Source organism: Polypterus senegalus, chromosome 9, assembly GCF_016835505.1.
Source record: "Polypterus senegalus isolate Bchr_013 chromosome 9, ASM1683550v1, whole genome shotgun sequence".
Taxonomy (NCBI): Eukaryota; Metazoa; Chordata; class Cladistia; order Polypteriformes; family Polypteridae; genus Polypterus; species Polypterus senegalus.
In genome coordinates, this window is record NC_053162.1 from 114,824,292 (window position 1) to 114,849,682 (window position 25,391).

A 25,391-nucleotide genomic window follows, 5' to 3' on the forward strand; every position below is an offset into this window, starting at 1 on the left:
TTAAATTTGATATGTTTTGATACATAATTTATTTAAATTACGTTTGGGTACCTTACATAAAACAAAAGATAAAAACTGATTTAAAAAATCTCAGTGGTCATATATGAACATTAATTTATGTGTGCAATATAACACAATTTCCCTTTGAAAATGCATCCTTTACTGTTTTGCATTATCTATGGAACTTTTGAGCTTGTCAAAAGATATGGCTGCTATATGAGAATCAGTTTGTTTACCTAAATTTAAAAAGAGCATGCATGAAACAGGTTCATTTATATTGATCATTACAAAATTAGTAATGGCCATTATTACCTTCAACACATTGTAAAAAATTCCTATAAAAATAAACTGTATTAAGCATAGTAATAGAATAGCAAGTAATGCAAAGTCACAGTTAAAGACTGTTTTAATTGTAGTATCAATTAATTATTTTAATATGTATAAGCATTTTATGAATAATTATATGTATGAGGGGCCAAACAGGCCAAAAAGCATATATTATTGTATGAAAACTATTGGTTTACGTGTGAACATTATTGTTTTATGGATAATTAATATCGGTTTACGTGCATACTTAATTGGTTTGTGTGTGAACAATACTGGTTTCATTCATATGAACTACAGTATATTGGTTTGTGTCCGTATATTATCGGTTTGTGCATAAACTATATCCATTTGTATATGCATAGCACTGGTTTGTATATGATCTATATTGATTCGCGTGCGTATATCAGTGGTTTCAGTACCTTTGTTATTGGTTTGTGAGTGAACTGCATTGGTTTATGCTCGCATGTTATCAGTTTGCATATGAACTATATTGGCTTGCATTCTGTGCCAGTCTAATGATGGATTTGTGGATGCACTATATTGGTTTCATTCACGTCTGATACTGGTTTCATGTAGGTAACATATCGGTTTTGCGCTTGAACTCTTTTGGTTGCATGTGTGTACCAAGTTGGTTTCTCCTACGACACATACTTGTTATGCATGCGCACCCTATCGCAACTTTGTGTATGAACTATATCGGTTCTGCGTACGAAGTACTGTGTATTGGTTGTCCACGTGATTTTCAGTGGAAATGGGCGGGGCAAGAAACATGGACTCAGGGGCTGGTAGAGTCATGGAGTGTGTACAGACAGGAGACGGATCTGGGTTTAAACAGCCCAGTATTTTTTTCCGCACAAAAGGTTTGAGAAAGGACTTGGTGGTAATTATTACTATTTAATAGAATCTTCCATTGAGTCTTTAATGAACACAAGGCTGAAGTTAAGTACGTATTTGGTCATCTTTTTATTCGCTTCCAGCTACATGCTTGCTTGCAACCTGTGACTGTACTTTTTCACACAGCTTTTGCAAACTAGTTACTTATTCTAAAGGCAAAATATTCTACATTTACGACTGACGCCTTTATCCAGTATAACATTTAGTTACTACTGGTTACATTTCTTATGCCAGCGATCACGCACCGTGCCGCCTAGACAGGTGAAGTGACATGCTCATGGTCACACAGTGTCACTATCAGGACTTGAACCGACAAATGCAGGGTTTAGATGACAAAGCCCTTACCACAGTGCCCCAGTGCTTATCTTATCTTTTATCTATTTTTAGTTCTGTTCGCTGGCCATTTAAATTTTTCTCCATAAACCCAATACAATTTGTTTCCAGTATCCCCATGATTATTTTGTCCGTCATATGATGAACCTTGTTGGGCTTTCCCAAATGTGACGCATTTTTAATTAACTAAATCACTTTAAAAGTGAAATATCTAAAATAGGGACACTGAAATTAGCTTTACAGGGTGGGCTGCTAAAAAGTCAAGAGTTTCTTTAATTGCCATAAAATAGAAGAATATGCAGCAAGTGGCTACGTTTTTAGCAGTTGACCAAGAAGTAATAGGTGATCAATAAAAACACAAAAAGACAATGCTTCTATAAGAAAAATAAAAAAAAGCTGTGAGACTTTGATCAGACCAAAAGCTGTGAATCCGTGCATTGCATAATGAAAAAATAATGGCATTATTCACATTAAAAACTGTAAACAACAATATTTATTAATGTAGCACTTTTTCATGAAACAATATAGCCTAAAGTGCTCTACAAGATGACAAAAAGGAAGTTACAAGAAAAGAAAAAACAATTAAGATTTGGCAATAACATCAAAAAATAAGAAACTACAAAACAAGGCAAGGTCTGATTGCCGGAAGGATAGAAAAAGCAAAAATTCCAGTTAAGCTGGGGGAAAAAAATTTGATTAAAATATTGAGCTTTTAGAAGTTTTTGAAAATGTTCCACAGTATTAGCCTGGAGAATTTCTATGGGTAGAGTATTTCAGATTTTAAGTACATAGCAGCAAAAGGCCCTTGGAATTATAAACAGACCTCCATTCTAAGATCTAAGGTTAAGACTCAGAGTGTAGGAGGACAGAAATTCAAAAATACAGATGGATCAAGATTATTTAAGGATTTATAAACCATTAATATTTTTTTGAAGTTCATTCTGAATGACACAGATAACCAATGTAACAACATTAAAACTAGTGAGATGTGTTCAAATTTTCTATTTCTAGTTAAGATTCTGGTTGCTGAATTCTGCACTGATTGCAAACAATTTATGTTTGTCTTAGGTAGTTCTTTTACGAGTGCATTACAGTAGTCAACTAAAAACAGGCGCAAATTAATTTTTCAACATCTTGTAAAGTTATAAGAGACCTAATTTCTGCTAACTTCTGGTCAATGTGTGATTTAAAGTCTCTAGGTCAAAGTCGATGTTTACCCCTAAATTCTTTACCTCTGCCTTGACTTTTAAATATAAGGGATCAAGTATATTACTAATATCCACACTACATTCATGTTTGCCAATCACTAAGATTTCAGTTTTATACTTATTTAGTTTGATAAAGTTACTGTTCATCCAATCTGAAATACTGCTAAGACATTGGATCAGAGATACGTGAGCACCAGGGTCATCAGGCACTATCGATAAATAAACATTGTGATTGTCATACTTGAATAATTAAAACAAGTATTCAATAGCATTCTAGAGCTATTTGGCAGCAATTGAAAATTATATAGGAAAACATACTTTAGAATTCTTAGAATATATATTATATGCAAACATACAGTATATTGCCCATTTAGCAATCAATGAAGGCTATAGCTTATGTCAATGGTGCAATGTCCTAATGTGATATCTAAACATTAGTTTACGCTCTTTAGAATGTCAGATTAGACAATACAACTGGACATTCATGTTGATGCCAAAACCTTTGCATTGATAAATTATTTCTATTATTTTACATATTCAATTTGTAAATAGCTTGGCCATGCTGTTATGTCATTTTGGAGAAATACATTTTATATAGACTCACCCCATCCCCCCCAAGAAAGATAGATAGATAGATAGATAGATAGATAGATAGATAGATAGATAGATAGATAGATAGATAGATCAATTGCTTCAGCGACATGACTTTGAAATGTGTGGCTTCAAATAATTGTATATAAAGTTGTTTTTTTGGGGGTGGATGTATTATTGGACAAATTGCACAAGACTAATTGAATCTGAGGTTTATGTGAAAGTTTGTTTGGAGTGTTACCCAAAAAATGAAGTTTATAGACCTAAGACTATCTCAAGCAAATCAATAGGTACAGAAATTAGAGAAGATTTGTTAGAACTATACAATTTTGTTTGTGAATTTCCCAAAGTCTTCTTTCATCTGAAAGGTATATCCAACTATGCCGAGGAATACTTTTGTGCCATACTCGCATTTATCTTGGCCATTAATAAACACTTTCCAAAAATGCACATTAAAAAAAACTGTTATCCTTATCATGGAGGAGAGTAAAAACAAACAAAAAAAAAAAAAACTCCAGACAGCTGGAGAAAAATAAATCTGCAGGGGTTCCAAGGCCATTAGACTGCCCAGCCCACTGTAGGCATTCTACCTAACATAAATGACCTCAATCAGTCCTCATTGTATTCAGGGTTCACATGGAAGAATTTGATGATGACGTTAATGTGGACTTCTGGCCTTTAATCCATCAAAGTAGGGACATCACGGTGCTTTGATCAGGTGGTGGTGGCGCAGATCACCACCACAGAAAACTGGTAAAAGAACAGAAGAGAAAATAAGGGTTAGTACGGATTACTGAGCCACCAGGAATGATAATGATAATTAAATGCATATACGGAATATCAGGATTAAACTAAAATGAAGCTATGAGAAAGCCATATTAAAATAATGTTTTTTAGCAGTTTTTTAAAGTGTTCCACTGTATTAGCCTGGTGAATTCCTATTGGCAAGCTATTCCTGATTTTAGGTGCATAACAACAGAAGGCTGCCTCACCACTTCTTTTAAGTTTAGCTCTTGAAATAATAAGCAGGCACTTATTTGAAGATCACGTGCATTTTTTATAGAACTGTGAAATTCTTGAATTATATTGTTATGTTTCTTAAAAAGTGAAGTATAATATCAAAACTTGGAAATGAGGGTAAGGGTGGAATATCTGAAATGAATGAATCTTCAATTCTCCATTGCTACGAGGGATGTTCAAAAAGCTTCCACACTTTTTTAGTTGGAAATGGTGAATTCGGGAAGAGTTGTAATTGGGCATTAAAAAGTTGGTATGACGCTGGGAAAACTGCATCGCAAAGGAAAGTGACTATGTAGAAAAGTGCCCTTAATTTGTTTTTGAAATTCTAAATAAATAGAGTTTAAAAAAAAGTGCAAAACCTTTGTGAATGTCCCTAGCAACAGCTGGCAGGAGGAGTTTCATGTGGATTTATGAATTTATTTATTTATTTTTTAACTTTCTTTAATAGCTATAAGTTTTCTTAATTTCCTTTAAACCAAACCTCAGCAACTTGCAGTTCCAGCCAAGTAAACTTCGGGCAACCCATTTATCTGCTGTTAATCTGATTTGCTATTTATCTGATTACTGTTTTCATTTCATTGTTTGTGTAATTGGATTATTTGTGTTAATACGTCTGTCCTGCTGTACAAATTAAAGTCTACTACAGGCTAAATAAGAAATTTAAACAGTTTTATTGTGTTTTAATTTATTGTTTAAATGTTTAGTTTGAATCTTGTTTAGAGAGGTTGTTTGATTATCCTGGGTAGTACTTTAAGTTGTAAATTGGGATTTGCACCCACTCGCCTAGCGTGTTCTTATCATGTAGTCAGTCAGTCAGTCATTGTCCAACCTGCTATATACTAACACAGTGGGTCTGCTGGAGCCAATCCCAGCCCACCACAGGACACACACACACCAAGCACACACTAGGGACAATTTAGGATTGCAATAAACTTAAACTGCATGTCTTTGGACTGTGGGAGGAAACCAGAGCACCTGGAGGAAACCCACACAGACATGAGGAGAACATGCAAACTCCACAAAGGGAGGACCCGGTAAGCAAACCCAGGCCTCCTTACTGCAAGGCAGCAGCACTACCACTACACAACCGTGCTGCCCTTATCATGTTGTACCTGGATTAAAGTGTGCTAACAACCCAGGTCAATTAAACCCCTCAGTTAATGATCAAACATTATAGTTATTGGTCACATTTCTCATGTTTTGTTTTTTTAAGATTAAAATTTTTATCTTAGTTTAAGTGTGTTTTACTGGCCTATTAATTATTAAGAGCACATGTATTAGACTTATTTAACTGAGATAAACTAATGTGAGGAGAGTTATGTTTTTAGGATGTCCACTTCCCCCAATTAATGAGGTGGCATATTAATTTTGAATTAATGCCCTAGTGACCCCTAGAGCCTGCAGTTGTGTTTTTAAGGTTATTTCAATGGCTATTGTAATGTTCCTACAACAGATACAACATTAATCAAGCTTTGTAAATTATTTATAGGATCTAGGATTTTTCTGGACATCAGTTTTAAGAATAATGTGTGTGAGTAGTCTAACTTACACAATGACATGATCTTGTTGACTATTGTAAATACAGTAATGAAGTGCTGGATCAGATAGCTAAAGATATTCAGTCTTTCATATCACATATATTTATGAAGCTCATGAAGTTGAGAGGTTAGAATTCAATTCTTCAGAATAAGGGGATAGCTTAATAAATACTATTGCAGGATCTCTAAAAAGATGTTGCTGTCTTAAAATGACAATATATGTTTATCCAATCATATTTTGTAATAAATAACCTTTTATTTAAAATAAGGTAAATTATACTAATTATATTTTGAAACAAAATAATAGTTTTGAATTGTTTACTCTGTTTTATTATAGGGACTTTGATTTTGATCACAAACAAGGTCTTCAAAATTCATTCTTCATTGTTCCATTGATAGCAGACCTAGTGTGTCAACAGTGTGCCAACACCAGAAGTCTTCCACTATTGTACAACTTTTCAAGGAGGTTGTTAAATAGATTTTGATTTCTGATTGCCATGTAAGTACTGATGTTTGAAGTGAAAATAGTGAAATAATTCACTTTATGATTGATGGAAGAAGTGTCCACTAAGAAGGGTCAGTTTTTGGCAAAAGCATTCAAAATCTAAGAATTGAAAAACTGTTATCTGAATTCAACAGTGTTACATTTTTACTTAAAAGAAAACTTGTTAATCATTCAGAATTACTCGTAGGTAGACTGAGAATTAATCATTTAAAAATTATGTAAACCAAGTGCTTCCTATTACCCCTTCACATTGTTTACTTCTAAATAAATCAACGTTTGATTCACTAAAAAGTATAATGTCACTAAAAATGAGGTAGTAAGAAAGAAAACTTTCTCTGTTAATGTTGACATGTTTCCTCACTGTACTGTGCATTTTTTCTTTTTTAGGAACTATTTCAGCCTTTCTCAAAGCTAAGTTCTTGCTTTAATTCTCGTATTCTGAACCCTGCACTGTTATATTTTCGTGTATGTACTTCAATTTCATTTTCACTGCCGTGGGCTTCAGTGCGCAGTAATACATCGCAGAATCAGACAACTTAGCAGATGAAATCGTTAAATGAACCGTTGTTTCTTTTTCTAACAGTTTTGCGTCAAATCTTAAGTCGTCTGCATCGGGGTTGTATCCAACAGACCTTGTCAATAAATGTCGAGGAATGTCGTTTCGACGTTGGATATACCAAAACAATTCTGGAGCAGCTCGTGTAGTTTTATAGGAACATAGCAACAGAACCTGCTGTTCTTCAAGAACTTCCAACATAATTTGAGGCTGCGAAACACCATCCATATTACCGTAACCTAAATTACAAAATAAATTAACACATAAGCAAACATTTTAATAATAATAATAATAATAATAATAAATTGAAAATAGCACATTAGTAAACACATATACATTTGTTTATATGTCGGATAAATGTTTACCATAATATTATGAACGGCTAGTTTAGAGGTGCTCAAAAGTGTTATGCAAAATTATACAAACTCTTTACATACCTAAAGAGTTAAAAACGAACAAGTAAAGAACATGCTGCAACATTTTTCTTTGTCGTCTGAGCTTCGTTTCGATTGACCCGCTTTAAAAAGAAAAAAGGGCCTCTTTTTTTCGTTCCTCAGACACGCGGTGATGTTATTTTAGCGCCACCTGCCTCTTTGAACAAAGAGTCACGTACAACTTTATTTCGAGAAAGACGAGACGTTATACCCTATGAGGGACCAAACAAGCCATAAATCGTCTTATACAGCTGAGTACAAATTTATAATGTAAATAAGGAAAGACTGTAGACCATATGGTGCCGCTAGAGGCGATGCCATTCACCGTTACTGAATCAAAGATGGATGGGGTGTGGGGTAATTTATTGGCTTGAATACGCCATTGACCACCCAAACTCTTGGCACCCCTAGACCGGTGACTACTCGGCCTTAGTGAAGAGCCAAAATACAGTATAATAGACAAAGAGTAGAAAAAAAGTTGATATAACATGCCGCATAAAGTGTACATAATATATGTTTTACAGTATATATAAATTGAGTCTACTGAGCAATTCTAATATAAAAACACATTTGTGAATCCATGTTACCAGAAACTGGTAAGCCAAGCTACCAATAGCTTCACAATCACAGTTTGCTGTCACCAGACTTCTAAATGGTAAAATATACAGCATTATTTTGTTTTATTGTTTTATAATGCTGTGTCTTGGCTGTTGCAGAGAACAGCAGCACTCTTAAAAATAAAGGTTACCAGAATAATTGTACAGAGTGATGCCATACAGAAACAATATATATATATATATATATATATATATATATATATATATATATATATAAAGGCAGAGTCCCCCAGCGCTACATGTTTTATTTATTTGGTGAAAAAACAAAATGTTTAAAATGTGAAATTGGCAAATCAGAAAGTTCAACAATAATAATTATTTTTATCTTTATAGCGCTTTACTCACTACTCAAAGAGCTTTGCAAACATCACACAGAGAGGACCCAGGATGCAAACCCATGATCTCCTTATTGAAAAGCAGTGGTGCTACTCTTACACCACCTGTGTTAAGTGTACTATACTGCATAATATTGTATTTGATAGTTTAAAATTACAAACACAGAATTTCTGAAATTGAAGAATATTGACTGCAAGTTAATATTAAGTTCTACATCTACAAAAAAAGTTGTTATGTAGTCCCACAAAGCAATCAGTGCTAAATTTGATTGACTTTTAAAGAAAACTCCAAACTTTTTGCATGTTTTCATCAAATGCAGTGTTTCTAATTCGTTCTTTGCTTTGATCATCGTCCTCATAACAACCATGTATCTGCAAGATCAAAGCATGGGAGTAGAGGGCCAATCTATTGTATTAAGAGAAGTGGGCAGACAGTGCTTGTCAGTGACAACAAAACACAATTTGTTTAATATGCGAAAACCTACATTCGCACTCACTCGATGAGACTGGAATGCAACTAAGACTCTTGTCTTTTCAAGCACAATTGAATTATATTTCTTGTGTGTCACATTTTGAAGAATACTTTAGTGTACACATATTTTATAAATTCCATTGTCTGTAATACCAGCACCAATCACATAAATCTATTCTAAAGTATATTGCCATTAGCCAATTACCTTAGGTTCTTGTTACACAACAATAACCTGTTTTTAAGCTTTAAAAAGTGACTTTTAGAAATAAATGTCATTATATTGTCATAAGGTTTATAGGATAATTATTGTCACGTGAACAAGGAACAGTGACATTCTTACTTGTGCTAATCACAACTGCAACACATAGCCAGTCTCCAACACCATGATTAATCAGTTGTGACAGATAGGGGGTGCTGTCGTCCCCTTGAACCCTCAGATCAGACGTCAGACACCAGATAAAAGTCAAATAATTTGATTTATTAGGACAATAAAGTGTACAAAGCACCCTACACTCCACAATACTCATCCAATAGCCAATCAATACAATAATAAATCAATAATCCTCCACTCTCCCAGACGCATTGCCACCCTTCCTCCCAACTCAGCTCATCCGTCTGGGATCTCCCTCAGTTTTTTATAGTCCAGTCTGGGCCAGGTGAAAACTCCTTTTCTTCGTCAGCCCGGAAGCACTTTATTTCTTCCATCCTTGTGACATGGAAGTACTTCCAGACTGTATGAAAAACTAACGTTTCTGTGCCTCCCTGCAGCGTTCCCTGGTGGCCCCGACGTTATCCTGCAGGGCTCTGTGTTAAAACTCCATAGTCCATGATGCCCTGCTGGAATTTGGGGCATCTCCACGTTGCTGGGAGTGCTCCATCTGGCGGCATGAGGGTCTTGGCCGGGATAAGCTGCCGGACACAGTCCACACAGTATACAGGTATTATAATTACAGAACAACTTTAAGTAGATTCAAATGAGAATAAGCATATTTGTAGCCTTTACATATCGATTTCCAATCTAAATAACATAATTTTGTTGGATGTAACAATAAGCAGACCCATTTGTAGTTGTTTAAACAAATCAAGCAATTTTCATCAACATAGAATTGTTTTCATATCAAAACACCATAATACAAAATTGCCAAGTGGACATGTTCCCCCATTGTGATTTGTTTTAACATTTAAAATGGGAATAGAGGCCTGGGCAGAGAGCCAGATTTTGGGGATATTTTTGCAGTTTTAATATTAAAATATATAATTACCTTTTTAACACGTGAGACACTGTCTTGCATCCAAGACAAGATGCTGAGTACGAAGGCTTCAATTTATTCCACTCAGAACAGGAACAATCAGGGTATTTATTCAAATTAAACTTACCACTTTAATAAAGACATAGAAAAAAGCAGTGATGGGGCCAGGATTAGAATTTATCTCACATCAGCCTGCAAAGTTGTAGTTGCCTCGGTGGTGCCACAAACGTGCAGCTACCTTGCCAACAGACAAGCAATCCTTGGCAGATGAGTCAACCTCATTTTGGCATGCAGCACAGTTGGGGAGGGTCTCAGAAATCTCACAATATATATAATATATACAGTATGTTATATATATATATATATATATATATATATATATATATATATATATATATATATATATACTCAGCAAAAAAGAAACGTCCCTTTTTCAGGACTGTGTATTTCAACAATAATGTTTTAAAAATCCAAATAACTTTACAGATCTTCATTGTAAAGGGTTTAAACAATGTTTTTCATGCATGTTCAATTAACCATAATTAATTAATTAACATGCACCTGTGGAATGATCGTTAAGACCTTAACAGCTTACAGAAAGTAGGCATTTAAGGTCACAGTTCTAAAAACGCAGGACACTAAAGAGACTTGTCTACCGACTGTGAAAAACACCCAAAGAAAGATGCCCAGGGTCCCTGCTCATCTGCGTGAACGTGCATTAGGCATGCTGCAGGGATGCATGAGGACTGCTGATGTGGCTAGGGCAATAAATTGCCATGTCCGCACTGTGAGACGCCTAAGACAGAGCTACAGGGAGACAGGATGGACAGCTGATCATCCTCGCAGTGGAAGACCACGTGTAACAACACCTGCACAGGATCGGTAGATCCGAATATCACACCTGCGTGACAGGTACAGGATGGCCACAACAACTGCCCGAGTCACACCAGGACCACACAATCCCTCCATCAGTGCTCAGACTGTCCGCAATAGGCGGAGAGAGGCTGGACTGAGGGCTTGTAGGCCTGTTGTAAGGCAGGTCCTTACCAGACATTACCAGCAACAACGCCACCTATGGGCACAAACCCATCTTCGCTGGACCAGACAGGAGTGGCAAAAAGTGCTCTTCACTGATGAGTCACGGTTTTGTCTCACCAGGGGTGATGGACAGATTTGTGTTTATCGTCGAAGGAATTGAGCACGTCTGGGACTGTTGGATCGCAAGGTGAGGGCTAGGGGCATTCCCCCCAGAAATGTCCAGGAACTTGCAGGTGCCTTGGTGGAAGAGTGAGGTAACATCTCACAGCAAGAACTGACAAATCTGGTCCAGTCCATGAGGAGGAGATGCACTGCAGTACTTCAAGCAGCTGGTGGCCACACCAGATACTGACCGGTACTTTTGATTTTGAGCCTCCCTTCATTCAGGGACACATTGTGAAACATTTTTAGTTTATGTCTTATGGTGTTGACTCTTTTAGTGTTCATACAAATATTTACACATTAAGTTTACTGAAAGTAAAAACAGTTGAAAGTCAGAGGACATTTCTTTTTGCTGAGTATATATATATATATATATATATATATATATATATATATACAGTATCTCACAAAAATGAGTACACCCCTCACATTTTTGGAAATATTTTATTATATCTTTTCATGGGACAACACTAGAGAATGTGAATTTCCCCTTGGGATTAATAAAGTATCTATCTATCTATCTAGAGATATGACACTTTGATACAATGTAAAAGTAGTCAGTGAACAGCTTGTATAACAGTGTAAATTTGCTGTCCCCTCAAAATAACTCAACACACAGCCATTAATGTATAAACCGCTGGCAACAAATGTGAGTACATCCCTAAGTGAAAAATGCCCAAATTGTGCCCAATTAGCCATTTTCCCTCCCCGGTGTCATGTGACTCATTAGTGTTACAAGGTCTCAGGTGTGAATGGGGAGCAGGTGTATTAAATTTGGTGTTATCGCTCTCACGCTCTCTTATACTGGTCACTGGAAGCTAAACATGGCACCTCATGGCAAAGAACTCTCTGAGGATCTGAAAGAAAGGATTGTTGCCCCACATAAAGATGGCCTAGGCTATAAGAAGATTGCCAACACCCTGAAACTGAGCTGGAGCACGATGGCTAAGACCATACAGCGGTTTAACAGGACAGATTCCACTCAGAACAGGCCTCGCCATGGTCGACAAAAGAAGCTGAGTGCACGTGCTCAGCGTCATATCCAGAGATTGTCTTTTGAAAATAGATGTATGAGTGCTGCCAGCATTGCTGCAGAGGTTAAAGGGGTGGAAGGTCAGCCTGTCAGTGCTCAGATCATACACCGCACACTGCATCAAATTGGTCTGCATGGCTGTCATCTCAGAAGGAAGCCTCTTCTAAAGATGATGCACATGAAAGCCCGCAAACAGTTTGCTGAAGACAAGCAGACTAAGGACATGGATTACTGGAACCATGTCCTGTGGTCTGATGAGACCAAGATAAACTTATTTGCTTCAGATGGTGTCAAGCTTGTGTGGCGGCAACCAGGTGAGGAATACAAAGACAAGTGTGTCTTGCCTACAGTCAAGCATGGTGGTGGGAGTGTCATGGTTTGGGGCTGCATGAGTGCTGCCGGCACTGGGGAGCTACAGTTCATTGAGGGAACCATGAAGCAGAGCATGATCCCCTCCCTTTGGAAACTGGGCCACAGGGCAGTATTCCAACATAACGACCCCAAACCCACCTCCTAGATGACTACTACCTTGAAAAAGAAACTGCGGGTAAATGTGCTGGACTGCCTAAGCATGTCTTCAGCCCTAAAGCCCATTGAGCATCTGTGGGGCATCCTCAAACGGAAGGTGATGGAGCACAAGGTCTCTAACATCCACCAGCTCCGTGATGTCGTCATGGAGGAGTGAAAGCGGATTCCAGTGGCAACCTGTGAAGCTCTAGTGGACTCCATACCCAAGAGAGTTAAGGCAGTGCTAGAAAATAATGGTGGCCACACAAGATAGAGAGAGAGAGAGAGAGAGAGAGAGAGAGAGAGAGAGAGAGAGAGAGATAGATAGATAGATAGATAGATACTTTATTAATCCCAATGTTTAGTGGATGCAGTGGATTTTCCATTATTGACAGGAGCCTGCTCAGTGGCTGTCGCTCTGCCACAAATGTCAAACTGTCCAGCTCTGTGTCTACAACAAAGCCTGCCTTCCTCTCCAGTTTGTCCAAGCGTGAGGCATCCCTCTTCTTAATGCTGCCTCCCCAGCACACCACTGCGTAGAAGAGGGCACTCGCCACAACTGTCTGATAGAATATCTGCAGCAAATTATTGCAGATGTTGAAGGAAACCAGCCTTCTAAGGAAGTATAGTCACTTCTGTCCTTTCTTACACGGAGCATCAGTATTGGCAGTCCGGTCCAATCTATCATCCAGCTGCATTCCCAGGTATTTATAGGTCTGCACCCTCTACACACAGTCACCTCTGATGATCATGGGGTTCTTGAGGGGCCTGGGCCTGCTAAAATCCATCACCAGCTCCTTGGTTTTGCTGGTGTTCAGTTGTAGATGGTTTGAGTTGCACCATTTAACAAAGTCTGCAAACTTTTGCACGTGATAGGACTCCGAGTTGCATTGGAAGTCCGATGTATTTAGGCTGAACAGGACCAGAGAAAGTACAGTCCCTTGTGGCGCTCCTCTGTTGCTGACCACAATGTCAGACCTGCAGTTCCCGAGACGCACATACTGAGGTCTGTCTTTAAGATAGTTCACGATCCATGCTACCAGGTATGAATATACTCTCATCTCTGTCAGCTTGTCCCTAAGGAGCAGAGGTTGGATGGTGTTGAAGGCACTAGAGAAGTCCAGAAACATAATTCTTACAGCACCACTGCCTCTGTCCAAGTGGGAGAGGGATCGGTGTAGCATATAGATAATGGCATCCACCACTCCCACCTTCTCCTGGTATGCGAACTGCAGAGGGTTGAGGGCGTGGCAGACCTGTGGCCTCAGGTGGTGAAGCAGCAGCCGCTCCATGGTCTTCATCACATGTGACATCAGAGCGACAGGCCGGAAGTCGTTCAGCTCACTAGGACGTGATACCTTTGGGACTGGGGTGATGCAAGATGTTTTCCAAAGCCTCGGGACTCTCCCCTGTTCCAGGCTCAGGTTGAAGATGCGCTGTAGAGGACTCCCCAGCTCCAACACACAGGCCTTCAACAGTCATGGCGATACTCCATCTGGACCCGCTGTTTTGCTGGCACAAAGTCTCCTTAGCTCTCTAATTACCTGGGCTGCTGTAATTGTGGGTTGGGATAAGCTCTCTCCTATGCTGGTATCAGCAGAAGGATGGCTGGAGGATGCAGTACTCCGAAGTGAGAGTGGGTTAGGGTGGTGAAACCTGTTGAAGAAGTTGTTCATCTGGTTTGCTCTCTCCATGTCTCTCTCAATGGTGGCACCCCGAATTCTAACTGCAGCCAGTGATGATCTTCATACCATCCCATACTTCCTTCATGCTGTTATTCTGCAACTTCTGCTCCAGCTTTCTCCTGTACTGCTCCTTCGCCACCCCGAGCTGGACTCAGAGTTCCTTCTGCACGCGCTTGAGCTCATGCTGATCACCACCTTTAAAAGCCCTTTTCTTCTGGTTCAAAAGGCCCTTGATGTCACTTGTAATCCATGGCTTGTTGTTAAACATAGCAGCGTACTGTTCTTACTGGAACTAGAGTCCATACAGAAGTTGACGCAGTTAGTAGTGCAGTCAACAACCTCTTCAATGTTCTCACTATGTGACCCCTGCAGGATATTACAGTCCATAGTTTCAAAGCAGTCTCTCAGAGCATGCTTTGCCTCAGGGGACCACTTCCTGAATGAATGTGTGGTTGTAGGTAGTGCTCTCACTCTTGGTTTGTAGTGAGGCTGAAGCAGAACCAGGTTATGATCTGCTTTCCCAAGCGCAGGCAGCTGGGTGGTGCTGTATGTGTCTTTAACGTTTGCATACAGTAGGTCGATAGTCCTATTTCCTTGGGTATTACAATTCACATACTGGGAAAAGGCAGGTAATATTTTGTTCAGTGTCACATGGTTAAAGTCTCCAGCGATTAGCACAAGCGCCTGTGCTGTGGTTGTAACTTAGCAACAGTGGGATGGATGATGTCACCTGCTATCTCCACGTCTGCCCGAGGAGGGATGTAAACAATAACAACAATGACGTGTCCAAACTCTCTGGGCAAGTAATAGGGACGCAAACTTACGGCCAACAGTTTAATGTCCCTGCAGCAAGTGAAGATTTTAAGGTTTACACGTCCAGAGTTGCACCACCTTGTATTAACACAGAGAGCAACTCCTCCTCCTCCTCCTTTATGCTTCCCGCAGGTACTTACATCTCTGTCCGCTCTAACTGTGCTAAACCCGGGTAGGTCCACGTTAGCATCTGGGATGTTAGTTGTTAGCCACGTTTCACTAAAACACAGTTTTAACACAGTTAAGCACGTTAAATGCTTTGTTTTGTATTTGATCTTCTACTCGTATGTGATCTATGTGTGTGGATCACTACTTGCTTATTAAACTGGCTCTCTTCCTCTAACTGTACACAGAGTCCATTACATTTGTGATATTACAGTTCTCTGAATAACTAAAATACTGAGATGTATACGTGATGTCATTTTCATGATGATAGGAGCTAAAGCACATTATTAAACGTGTTTCATGAGCCTCGTGCTCATGACAAGCATTTATCTTTTGTCGAAATTTGTCGCTGCGTTTTTAGCTGTTGTCACACACGTGTGAATAGGAGGACGTTGTGTGGACCAAGTAATAGTAATTCCACGCCAGGCCAGGGGAGGGCGGGGTGCAATAAATCTTCTCTTGCTATCTCTGCAGACCAGCCGCAGGAAAGCCTATCTGAATCAGGAACATCACTTCCAGTTCCGGCGCCCAGAAGATTGTCACTTCCTGTCCCGATTCCCAGACTGATGTCAGAGAGACATCACTTCCGGTCAACCAACATCACTTCCTGTTAATATGTCACTTCCTGTTTGATCATTTATAACCGCCATCTTTTCAACCCTTGAGCAGTTCTGTTTTGGACTCCGTACTGATTACATCAGTGCTGAAACTTAAAAGACTCCTTTGCAGCTAGGAATATTATATGGGTGGCTGCCCCAAACCTTTTATACGTGTGTCGAGTGGCTTCATTTTACAGTGGCGTAGTCGGCAGGATGATAACCTCCAGGAGAGAAAGGAGGATAAACCTCAACCTAAGCTCGACACACACTCTTATACCAACAACCTGTCAGATGGGTAAGTACCGCTCCCGAGTTGCCGAGTGGGCGTCAGTTGGGGCGTGTTGGAGAAAGCTTGAGTATGCTTCGACCCATCATCCTTTTAAAGGTCTGGGGAAAAATAGTCCCGGGAACCACAGACTAGAGCCAAGTGCGTCAGGGGATGCCTTGGGTTCTTATTTTGGCCACCTGGGTGTGGGGACTGCCTCATCATATCCCACAAGGGGGAAAGCCCTTTAAAGGTGGGGAAAACCCAGGCTGGCAGGTGAAAAACATCATGGCCTGGACCTATAACCCAGCTAAGGCAACCAGGAAACAGGCCGTGGCTTTATGGGCTAAGGTGGTTGGGTGGCTAAAACCCCATAAAAAGTCCAGCCACCAAATAGCGGAGCAGGTGGCCTGCGCTTTGTTGCTCAAGCCTACCGAAAAAATCGCCCAGCCGGCCTGGGAATATACTAATATTATCTCATTAATTGAGATGATAGACCTCATAAAGGCAGAAACCGCCTTAGGAAGGTCAGAATGGAACTCGGGTGAACCCGGGCGTGCTTGCGTCCCTAACACAGAGTCCCGCGGCTGTAATCCGAAGCATATTCGAGTGGAATCTGATACGCGCCGGCAGGCCCTGCGAAGCAACAAAGGGGTCTGCGGAGTAATGTGGGAGGAGGCACGGTGCGCTCGCTAATCCACTGGCTTGTTCACATACGGAGAAGTACTAGTGAATGGTATTAAAGTAATCGCTCTATTCGATACCGGCAGTAACATTTCCATTGTTGCTCGCCATTTGATTTTACCGCGACAATGGTGTAAAAATAAGACCTGCATTATCTGTATCCACGGGGATGTTCGGTATTATCGATCCGCCAACTGCTTCATCTGTCGGGACGGCAATTTAAAGAAGTTAATGGTGGCTGTGATGGATAATCCTCCTTTTCCCGTGATACTAGGGAGAGATTGGGTCAAAATAAATAGCGGTAATTCAGGCGCTTCTCCCCGATCACTAGGTCTAGTCACGGATGCTGATTCTGCGCCTCAACTTCTCCACGCCGTGTTTACAGCCGGCAGAGGAGCGGACTTCGCCTCTGGTGATGACGACGAAACGCCAGGGGCGCCGCAACCCGAGACGTCATCAGTAAGCGCTACGACGGCTCGGGATGAAAACACGCCCCTTGAGGTCGAATCCGATCCTCTCTCACGTCTGCAGTTTCAATTCAGGCAGACGCCGGCTTCATTTAAAGGGAGCAATGGAATGATGACTCCTTAAATTTGCAAAGAATGCAGTCGTTCTGATAGGCGGCCAACGCACCTCGCATCCAATGCCACAGGGTCCTCACTTTGTGCTTAATAATGATCTGTTATACCGGGTAGCAGAACATGAGGGGTAGATGAGGTCACTGTTGTTAGTACCGCGACTTACGGCGAGAGGTCTGTGAACTAGCACATACCCATCTGCTGGGAGCCCATTTGGGTCCCGAAAAAACACTAGAGAGAATTAAACTCCGATTTTTTTGGCCCGGAATTAACGAGGAGGTTCGCCGCTTTTGTACATCCTGTCCAGAGTGTCAATTGAGGCAAATTCCTAGGAGGGACCGTGCTCCTCTAATTCCCTTACCCTTAATAGACATCCCTTTTGAACGGATTGGGGTCGACCTGGTGGGACCCTTAGAACCCTCAGCCAGAGGTCATAAGTATATAATGGTCCTGGTAGATTATGCTACCCGGTTTCCAGAGGCTGGTTCGCTGCGCTCAGCTACTACAAAAGCTATCGCGCGGAATTAGTGGGGTATTTGCGCGTGTTGGGATCCCTAAAGAAATCCTGACGGATCAAGGGACTCCTTTTACCTCGCAGACGTTCAGGGAGACTGCCAAGCTACTTCAAATAAAACATTTAAAGACCGGTATATCATCCTCAAACCGATGGTCTTGTAGAGAGGTTTAATCAAACTCTCAAACAGATGTTGCGTAAAGTAGTCAATGAGGATGGAAGGAACTGGGATCAGCTCCTCCCCCTTGTCCTTTTTGCATATCGGGAAGTTCCACAAGCCTCCACGGGGTTCTCACCATTTGAATTGCTATATGGACGACAGCCCCGGGGCATATTAGACGTTTTAAAAGAAGGATGGGAGGAAGAGGCCCTCCCATCAACAAATATATTAGAGTATATCGCACAGTTACGCGATAGATTTGAAAAAATTAGACCCATATTAAAACACATATGGAAAAGGAGCAAGCAGCTCAGGCCCGATGCTATAACCAGGGTACGTCTCTGCGGGAGTTCCACCCGGGAGACCGTGTCATGGTTTTGGTTCCTACCTCTCATTCCAAATTACTGGCTCATTGGCAGGGCCCTATGAAATTAAGGAGAGGAAAGGGCTGGTCGACTATTTGGTGAAACAACCAAATCGTCGACCCAGCGAGCGGATTTATCATGTCAATCTGCTGAAACCGTGGAAGGACAGGGATTCTGAACCCTCCTCCAGACAGCCCCGCTCTCTCTTTGCTCATCAATTACACCTTAATTTCGGAACTAATTTGACTCGCCAACAATGTCAGGAGCTCGAAGCAGTTATCCTGTCTGTCCCTGAGGTAGTTAGTGAAAAACCAGGTCAGACCTCCCTGATTGCGCATGACATTGTGATGAAACCTGGGGTTATAGTCCGAGAACGCCCATACAGAATTCCCGAGGCAAAAAAGGCTGAAGTGGAGTTGGAGATCAGACGAATGCTGGAGCTAGGTGTGATTGAGGAAAGTTATAGTCCCTGGTCCAGTCCTATCGTTATGGTCGGTAAGCCCGATGGAAGTTGGAGGTTTTGCAATGACTTCCGTCGGCTTAACCAAGTCTCCCAATTTGACGCCTATCCGATGCCACGAGTGGATGACCTCCTCGAGCGGCTAGGACATGCCAAATTTTTGACTACTTTAGATATGACTAAAGGGTACTGGCAGGTTCCCTTAACGGACTCCGCTAAGGAAAAAACAGCATTCAGCACCCCTAGTGGTCACTGGCAATATCGTGTCCTCCCATTTGGATTACATGGGGCACCTGCGACCTTCCAACGTCTGGTGGATAAAGTGCTCCGTCCTCATAATTCATATAGTGCTGCCTACTTGGATGACGTTGTCATCTATTCCAACACCTGGGAGGAACACATACTGCAGGTTGAAGCTGTATTGCGGACACTAGCAGAAGCTGGACTTCATATCAACCCGAAAAAATGTTATTTTGGGTTGGTGAGGCCAAATATTTAGGCTATCTAGTGGGCCGGGGTATGGTGAGACCACAGTGTTCTAAAATTGATGCCATTGCAAATTGGCCCCGTCCGATAACCAAGAGGCAAATTCAAGCATTTCTCGGTTTAGCGGGTTACTATCGCCGGTTTGTACCCCGGTTTTCCGAGAGAGCTACGCCTTGACAAACCTCACAAAGAAGGGTCGACCTAATCATGTGGTATGGGATGAGAAATCAGAGGCTGCATTCAGTGACTTGAAACTGGCCCTTCCGTCAGCTCCTATATTAAAGGCACCAGATTTTTCTTTACCTTTTATTCTCCAGACGGACGCTTCGGACACAGGTCTTGGAGCCGTGCTGAGCCAGAGCGTCGATGGAGTTGAACACCCCATTATGTACCTGAGCCGGAAACTGTTGGATCGGGAAACTAGGTATGCAGCAGTGGAGCGGGAGGCTTTGGCTATTAAATGGGCGATTACTCAGCTGAGATACTACCTCTTGGGACGTGAATTCACTCTTGTGACAGACCATGCACCCTTACAGTGGATGGCCTTGCACAGGGAGTCCAATCCAGCGGGTCACGAGGTGGTTTTTAGATCTACAGCCGTATAAGTATTCGGTCGTTTATCGCCGTGGTGTTCTGCAAGCCAATGCCGATGCCCTTTCCAGATGCCACGACTTCTCGGACGCGCCCGACCGACGGGTCTGGGCTGAGGGGGCCATGTCACACACGTGTGAATAGGAGGACGTTGTGTGGACCAAGTAATAGTAATTCCACGCCAGGCCAGGGGAGGGCGGGGTGCAATAAACCTTCTCTTGCTATCTCTGCAGACCAGCCGCAGGAAAGCCTATCTGAATCAGGAACATCACTTCCAGTTCCGGCGCCCAGAAGAACGTCACTTCCAGTTCCGGCGCCCAGGAAAACGTCACTTCCAGTTCCGCCCAGAAGATTGTCATTTCCTGTCCCGATTCCCAGACTGATGTCAGAGAGACATCACTTCCGGTCAACCAACATCACCTCCTGTTAATATGTCACTTCCTGTTTGATCATTTATAACCGCCATCTTTTCAACCCTTGAGCAGTTCTGTTTTGGACTCCGTACTGATTGCATCAGTGCTGAAATTTAAAAAACTCCTTTGCAGCTAGGAATATTATATGGGTGGCTGCCCCAAACCTTTTATACATGTGTCGAGTGGCTTCATTTTACACTGTGTTGTTATTTTCTCTTTCTGTTTTATATTCAATATATATTGGCGTGGCCGCCCCAAGAGTCCTTGCTTTTCTTTCCCCAAGTAACCGATCGCCATACAATCAGCTCTGTAATAGACGTTAAGCCATCTGTAAGCTTAGCACCGATTCTTCAAAACGTTTAAAGAACATTGAAATATCTTCGTAGTACATGTTAAATTATTCTATCCTTCACGACACTCCCAGTGAAGAATATAGATTATTTAAATGAAGTTAAAGTTTTATGTGTATAATTTAACATATTTTTCTGCATTTCACCTTAAAAATGATATCGTCATCATATGTAAATACGCGCTTTATAAAGTGGCCCAGGTTGTGCGATATTATAACTGTAGTGCAAGTTTACAGTGGGGTGATTGTACTTATAAGTACAAACCGTTCTACAAGGAGCAATTGATTGCGTGCATTTAAAGTTCTTGGGATTAAACTGTTTTGAACCGCGAGGTCCGTACAGGAAAGGCTTTAAAACATTTTGCAGTGGCAGAGACAGCGTGTGCTTAATGCCGTATACCGGTAATTCTCTTTCCGATCAGCTGCTGCTGTGATTCACACTCAGATACAGTGATATAAATAAAAGATGATCCGCTGTGGCAACTCCTAACGGGAGGAGCTGAAAGAAGAAGAAGAAATAGAAGTGAGAGTAACAATGCTAAAGCAGTTATGGTATTTGGAATACTATGGCTGTTCCCTGGACCATTATATTGTTACGAGTTAATTACAATCAGATGCATTACACTAACAAACACTATGCGGTTAGTTTCAGTGTATTTATAAAGCCGCATCATGAAAATAATGAGTAATCACACAAGAACAGTACCATTGCTTTGACGCTGGGTGCCGCCAGTTTGCAAAACCGAGCAGAGAACTTGCGTACGACAAGGCATGAGGTACTGTGGAAAAGTGCGTGGCTTTACACCAAGTGTAGATTTTATACATCGCGATTTGAACGTGGAAAAGTTCATACGCAACATTTCTGTGCGTACGCACCGTTTATACATGAGGCCCCTGAACTGAAAGCGCTTGCATCCATTTGCAGAATAAAGTCCTTTGAAATGTCCAGAATGAACCGGGAATAAGGTTCAGCATTTAGGTCCAAGAAGCAGCGTTTAGGTCCAAGAAGGCTCTGTCACAAGGCATTGGTTCAGACAACACCACAATTCTTTCTATCTTTCTATCCTTTGTCAAGTCAGTGAGGGAGGCAGCCCTATGCGCAAAATTAGGGATGCACTGACAGTAGTACCCCACAAGCCCGATGCGCAAAATTGGGGATGAACTGACAGTAGTACCCTGCAAGGTGCTATCAGCTCGTTGCAGGCGAGCAAACTCCGTCTGAATGGCAACCACTGCTTCCTCTGTGTCCGATACAGCACCACATTCACCTCCCATTGCTGTTTCGTTTTCGTCTGGGTCCGTACTGGGTGTTCAGTCTGGGGAGGCTTTTGGTGTGAGTGATGGTGTGGAAAAGTCTGCCAGCTGCTCCGGGTCTTCACTTGAGGATTCTGGCTCTGGTTCCATTTCAAATCCAGTTCCTTGACTGACATTGTCAGTGGCAAGCCTCTCTCTATCCACTGTAGGGGGAGGCATTCTGCAGGTGGCTAAGACCTGTGGAAAGAGGGCATTCCTTTTTCCTATTAAGAGTGGCCAGGGTGAGGTGTCTGATACAGCAGTCCAAACCTTAAAGTTCTTCCATTTAAATTTCAAAGGGAGTAATATATATATATATATATATATATATTGTGATGGACAGCCGGGTCCCATGCCCGGTCGGGACGCCCCTGCTACATATGTTCCGGGGGAGCCATCATGGACAGCTCATTACCTCCCCCGGGACGCTAGGTGGCAGCCTTCCTGGCCAATGTTCATTTCCCACTCTCCCACATGGGTCCCTGGGACATGGAGTCCTCTACAGCCTGGTTGGGAGAGGGGGTGGCCGCTAGGGGGCGCTGCCATGACTCAAGAGCCTGGCTGGACGAATCTTCAGCCCCACCCAGAGGTGCAATTAGGACCAGGTGGTCAAGCACCTGGAACACTTACAGGGGGGGTTTAAAACGAGAAAGCCTCCACCACTGGGTAGCCAGAATCGGGAGGAAGAGGATGAGGTTGCCTGGGAGGAGTGGTGGTACCAGAGAGGGAAGAGTATTGCTTGTGCTTTGGGACTGTGTTTGGGCTGTGTGGCACGGGGAAGACGTGTCACACAGCTGAAGAAAAATAAAAGCCTGTGTGTTTTTGTACACGTGCCTCTGCGTGGTCTGTGCGGGTCGGGCGCTATATAGCGCCTTTTACTATATATATATATATATATATATATATATAAATATATATATATTATCTCAAGAACGAGACAAAGACAGATAAAGGTTTGGGGCAGCCACCCGTATAATGTGGTATCCTGGCTGCAAAAGTCGTTTTAACAAGTAATCAGCACTGAAGTGCATTCAACTGAGTCTAAAACAAGACTGAGGAAACAAAGGAAAAGGGGCAGGTTTTAAAGGGGGAGACAGGAAGTGAGGTCATATGGATCCGGCACGTGGTCTTCCACCATTTGTTCATAGCCGGACTGGAGCTGGTGTGGACGACTTCCATTGGCTCAGTCCCGGAAGTGATGTCAGCAGAGCCAGGTGAAATCCCTAACCGAGAGGTCGTGAACCCGAGAAAGAGCATCAGCGTTTGCGTGGAGAGCGCCCCGACGATGAACGAGCGAAAACTTGTACGGCTGTAGGTCAAGAAACCACCGGGTGACCCGCGGATTCGACTCCTTGTGCAGGGCCATCCACTGTAGAGGTGCATGGTCCGTGAGAAGGGTGAATTCCCAGCCCAACAAGTAGTACCTAAGCTGAGTAATCGCCAGAGTCTCCCGGTCCAACAGTTTCCGGCTCAGGAACATGATGGGGTGCTCCACACCATCGACGCTTTGGCTCAGCACGGCGCCCAGGCCTGTGTCCCAAGCGTCCGTCTGGAGGATGAAAGGCAAAGAAAAGTTAGGTGCCATCAAAATAGTTGCGGACGTAAGGGCCTGCTTTAAGTCACCAAATGCAGCGCCTGTTATGTTCGGGGCCCTCTTCTTTGTTAAATCAGTCAAGGGCGCCGCTCTCTCCGAAAACCGGGGTACAAACCGGCGGTAGTACCCGCTAACCCGAGAAAGGCTTGGACCTGCCGCTTGGTTCGCGGACGGGCCATTTCAGAATGGCATCAATTTTGGAGCACTGTGGCCTTACGGTACCCCGACCCACCAGGTAGCCTAAATATTTGGCCTCGCTTAATCCAAAGAAACATTTCTTGGGATTAATCCGGAGCCCGGCCTCACCAAGTGTCCGTAATACCGCTTGGACATGCTGTAGGTGTTTCTTCCATGTGCTGGAATAGATGACCACGTCATCCAGGTAGGCAGCACTGTATGAGTTATGAGGCCGAAGCACTTTGTCCACCAGACGCTGAAAGGTTGCTGGAGCCCCGTGTAACCCAAATGGAAGGACACGATACCGCCAGTGTCCGCTAGGGGTACTAAACGGTTTTTCCTTCGCGGAGTCCGTTAAAGGAACCTGCCAGTACCCTTTTGTCATGTCAAGTGTGGTCAGATATTGAGCCTGTCCAAGCCTCTCGAGGAGGTCGTCCACGTGTGGCATTGGATAGGCATCAAATTGGGAGACCTGGTTAAGCCGACGGAAGTCATTGCAGAACCTCCAACTCCCGTCAGGCTTACCGACGAGCACAATGGGGCTGGACCAGGGACTATAACTTTCCTCAATTACACCTAGTTCCAGCATGCGCTTGATCTCAAGCTCCACTTCAGCCTTTTTTGCCTCGGGAAGACGATACGGGCATTCTCGGACAACAACCCCGGGCTCTGTCACGATGTTGTGCTCAATCAGAGAGGTCCTTCCGGGGTTCTCACTGACTACCTCCCGACGGTCCGGATAACTGTTTCCAGCTCCTGCCGCTGTCTGGGACTTAAGTCCGTGCTGAAGTTAAGGTCGTGTGTGTGAGCGAAGAGTGAGCGGGGCTGGCCGGAGGAGGGAGTGGGGTCCCTGTCCTTCCACGGTTTCAGCAGGTTCACATGATAAACCGCTCCTTTGGCCGACGCATTGGGTTGACTCACCAAATAGTCACCAGTCCCTTCCTCTCCTTAACTTCAGAGGGGCCCTGCCAGTGGGCAAGCAATTTAGAGTGGGAGGTAGGCACTAGGACCATGACCCGATCTCCGGCGGAACTCGAAGAGACGTGCAGCGGTTGTAGTACCGGCCTGTGCTGCTTGAGCCTCCTCCATGTGACTTTTAAGGACAGGCGAATCTTTCCAAATCTATCGCGTATCTGCGCGATATACTCCAGTATGTTTGTAGAGGGAAGAGCCTCTTCTTCCCAGCCTTCTTTTAAAATATCTAATATGCCCCGAGGTTGTCACCCATACAGTAGTTCAAAAGGGGAGAACCCCATGGAGGCTTGTGGGACTTCCCGATAGGCAAAAAGGACGAGGGGGAGGAGCTGATCCCAGTTCCTTCCATCCTCGCTGACCACCTTACGCAGCATTTGCTTGAGAGTTTGATTAAACCTCTCTACT

The 25,391-nt window shown here is 42.5% G+C and overlaps 1 gene segment (V, D, J or C); it reads right to left on the reverse strand.

The window, feature by feature from the left end:
• Positions 1–6,840: 6,840 nt before the first annotated feature.
• On the reverse strand, positions 6,841–7,200 carry LOC120534896. The segment is given in 1 exon segment: positions 6,841–7,200. A coding segment is annotated over 1 exon segment (360 nt).
• Positions 7,201–25,391: the final 18,191 nt, after the last annotated feature.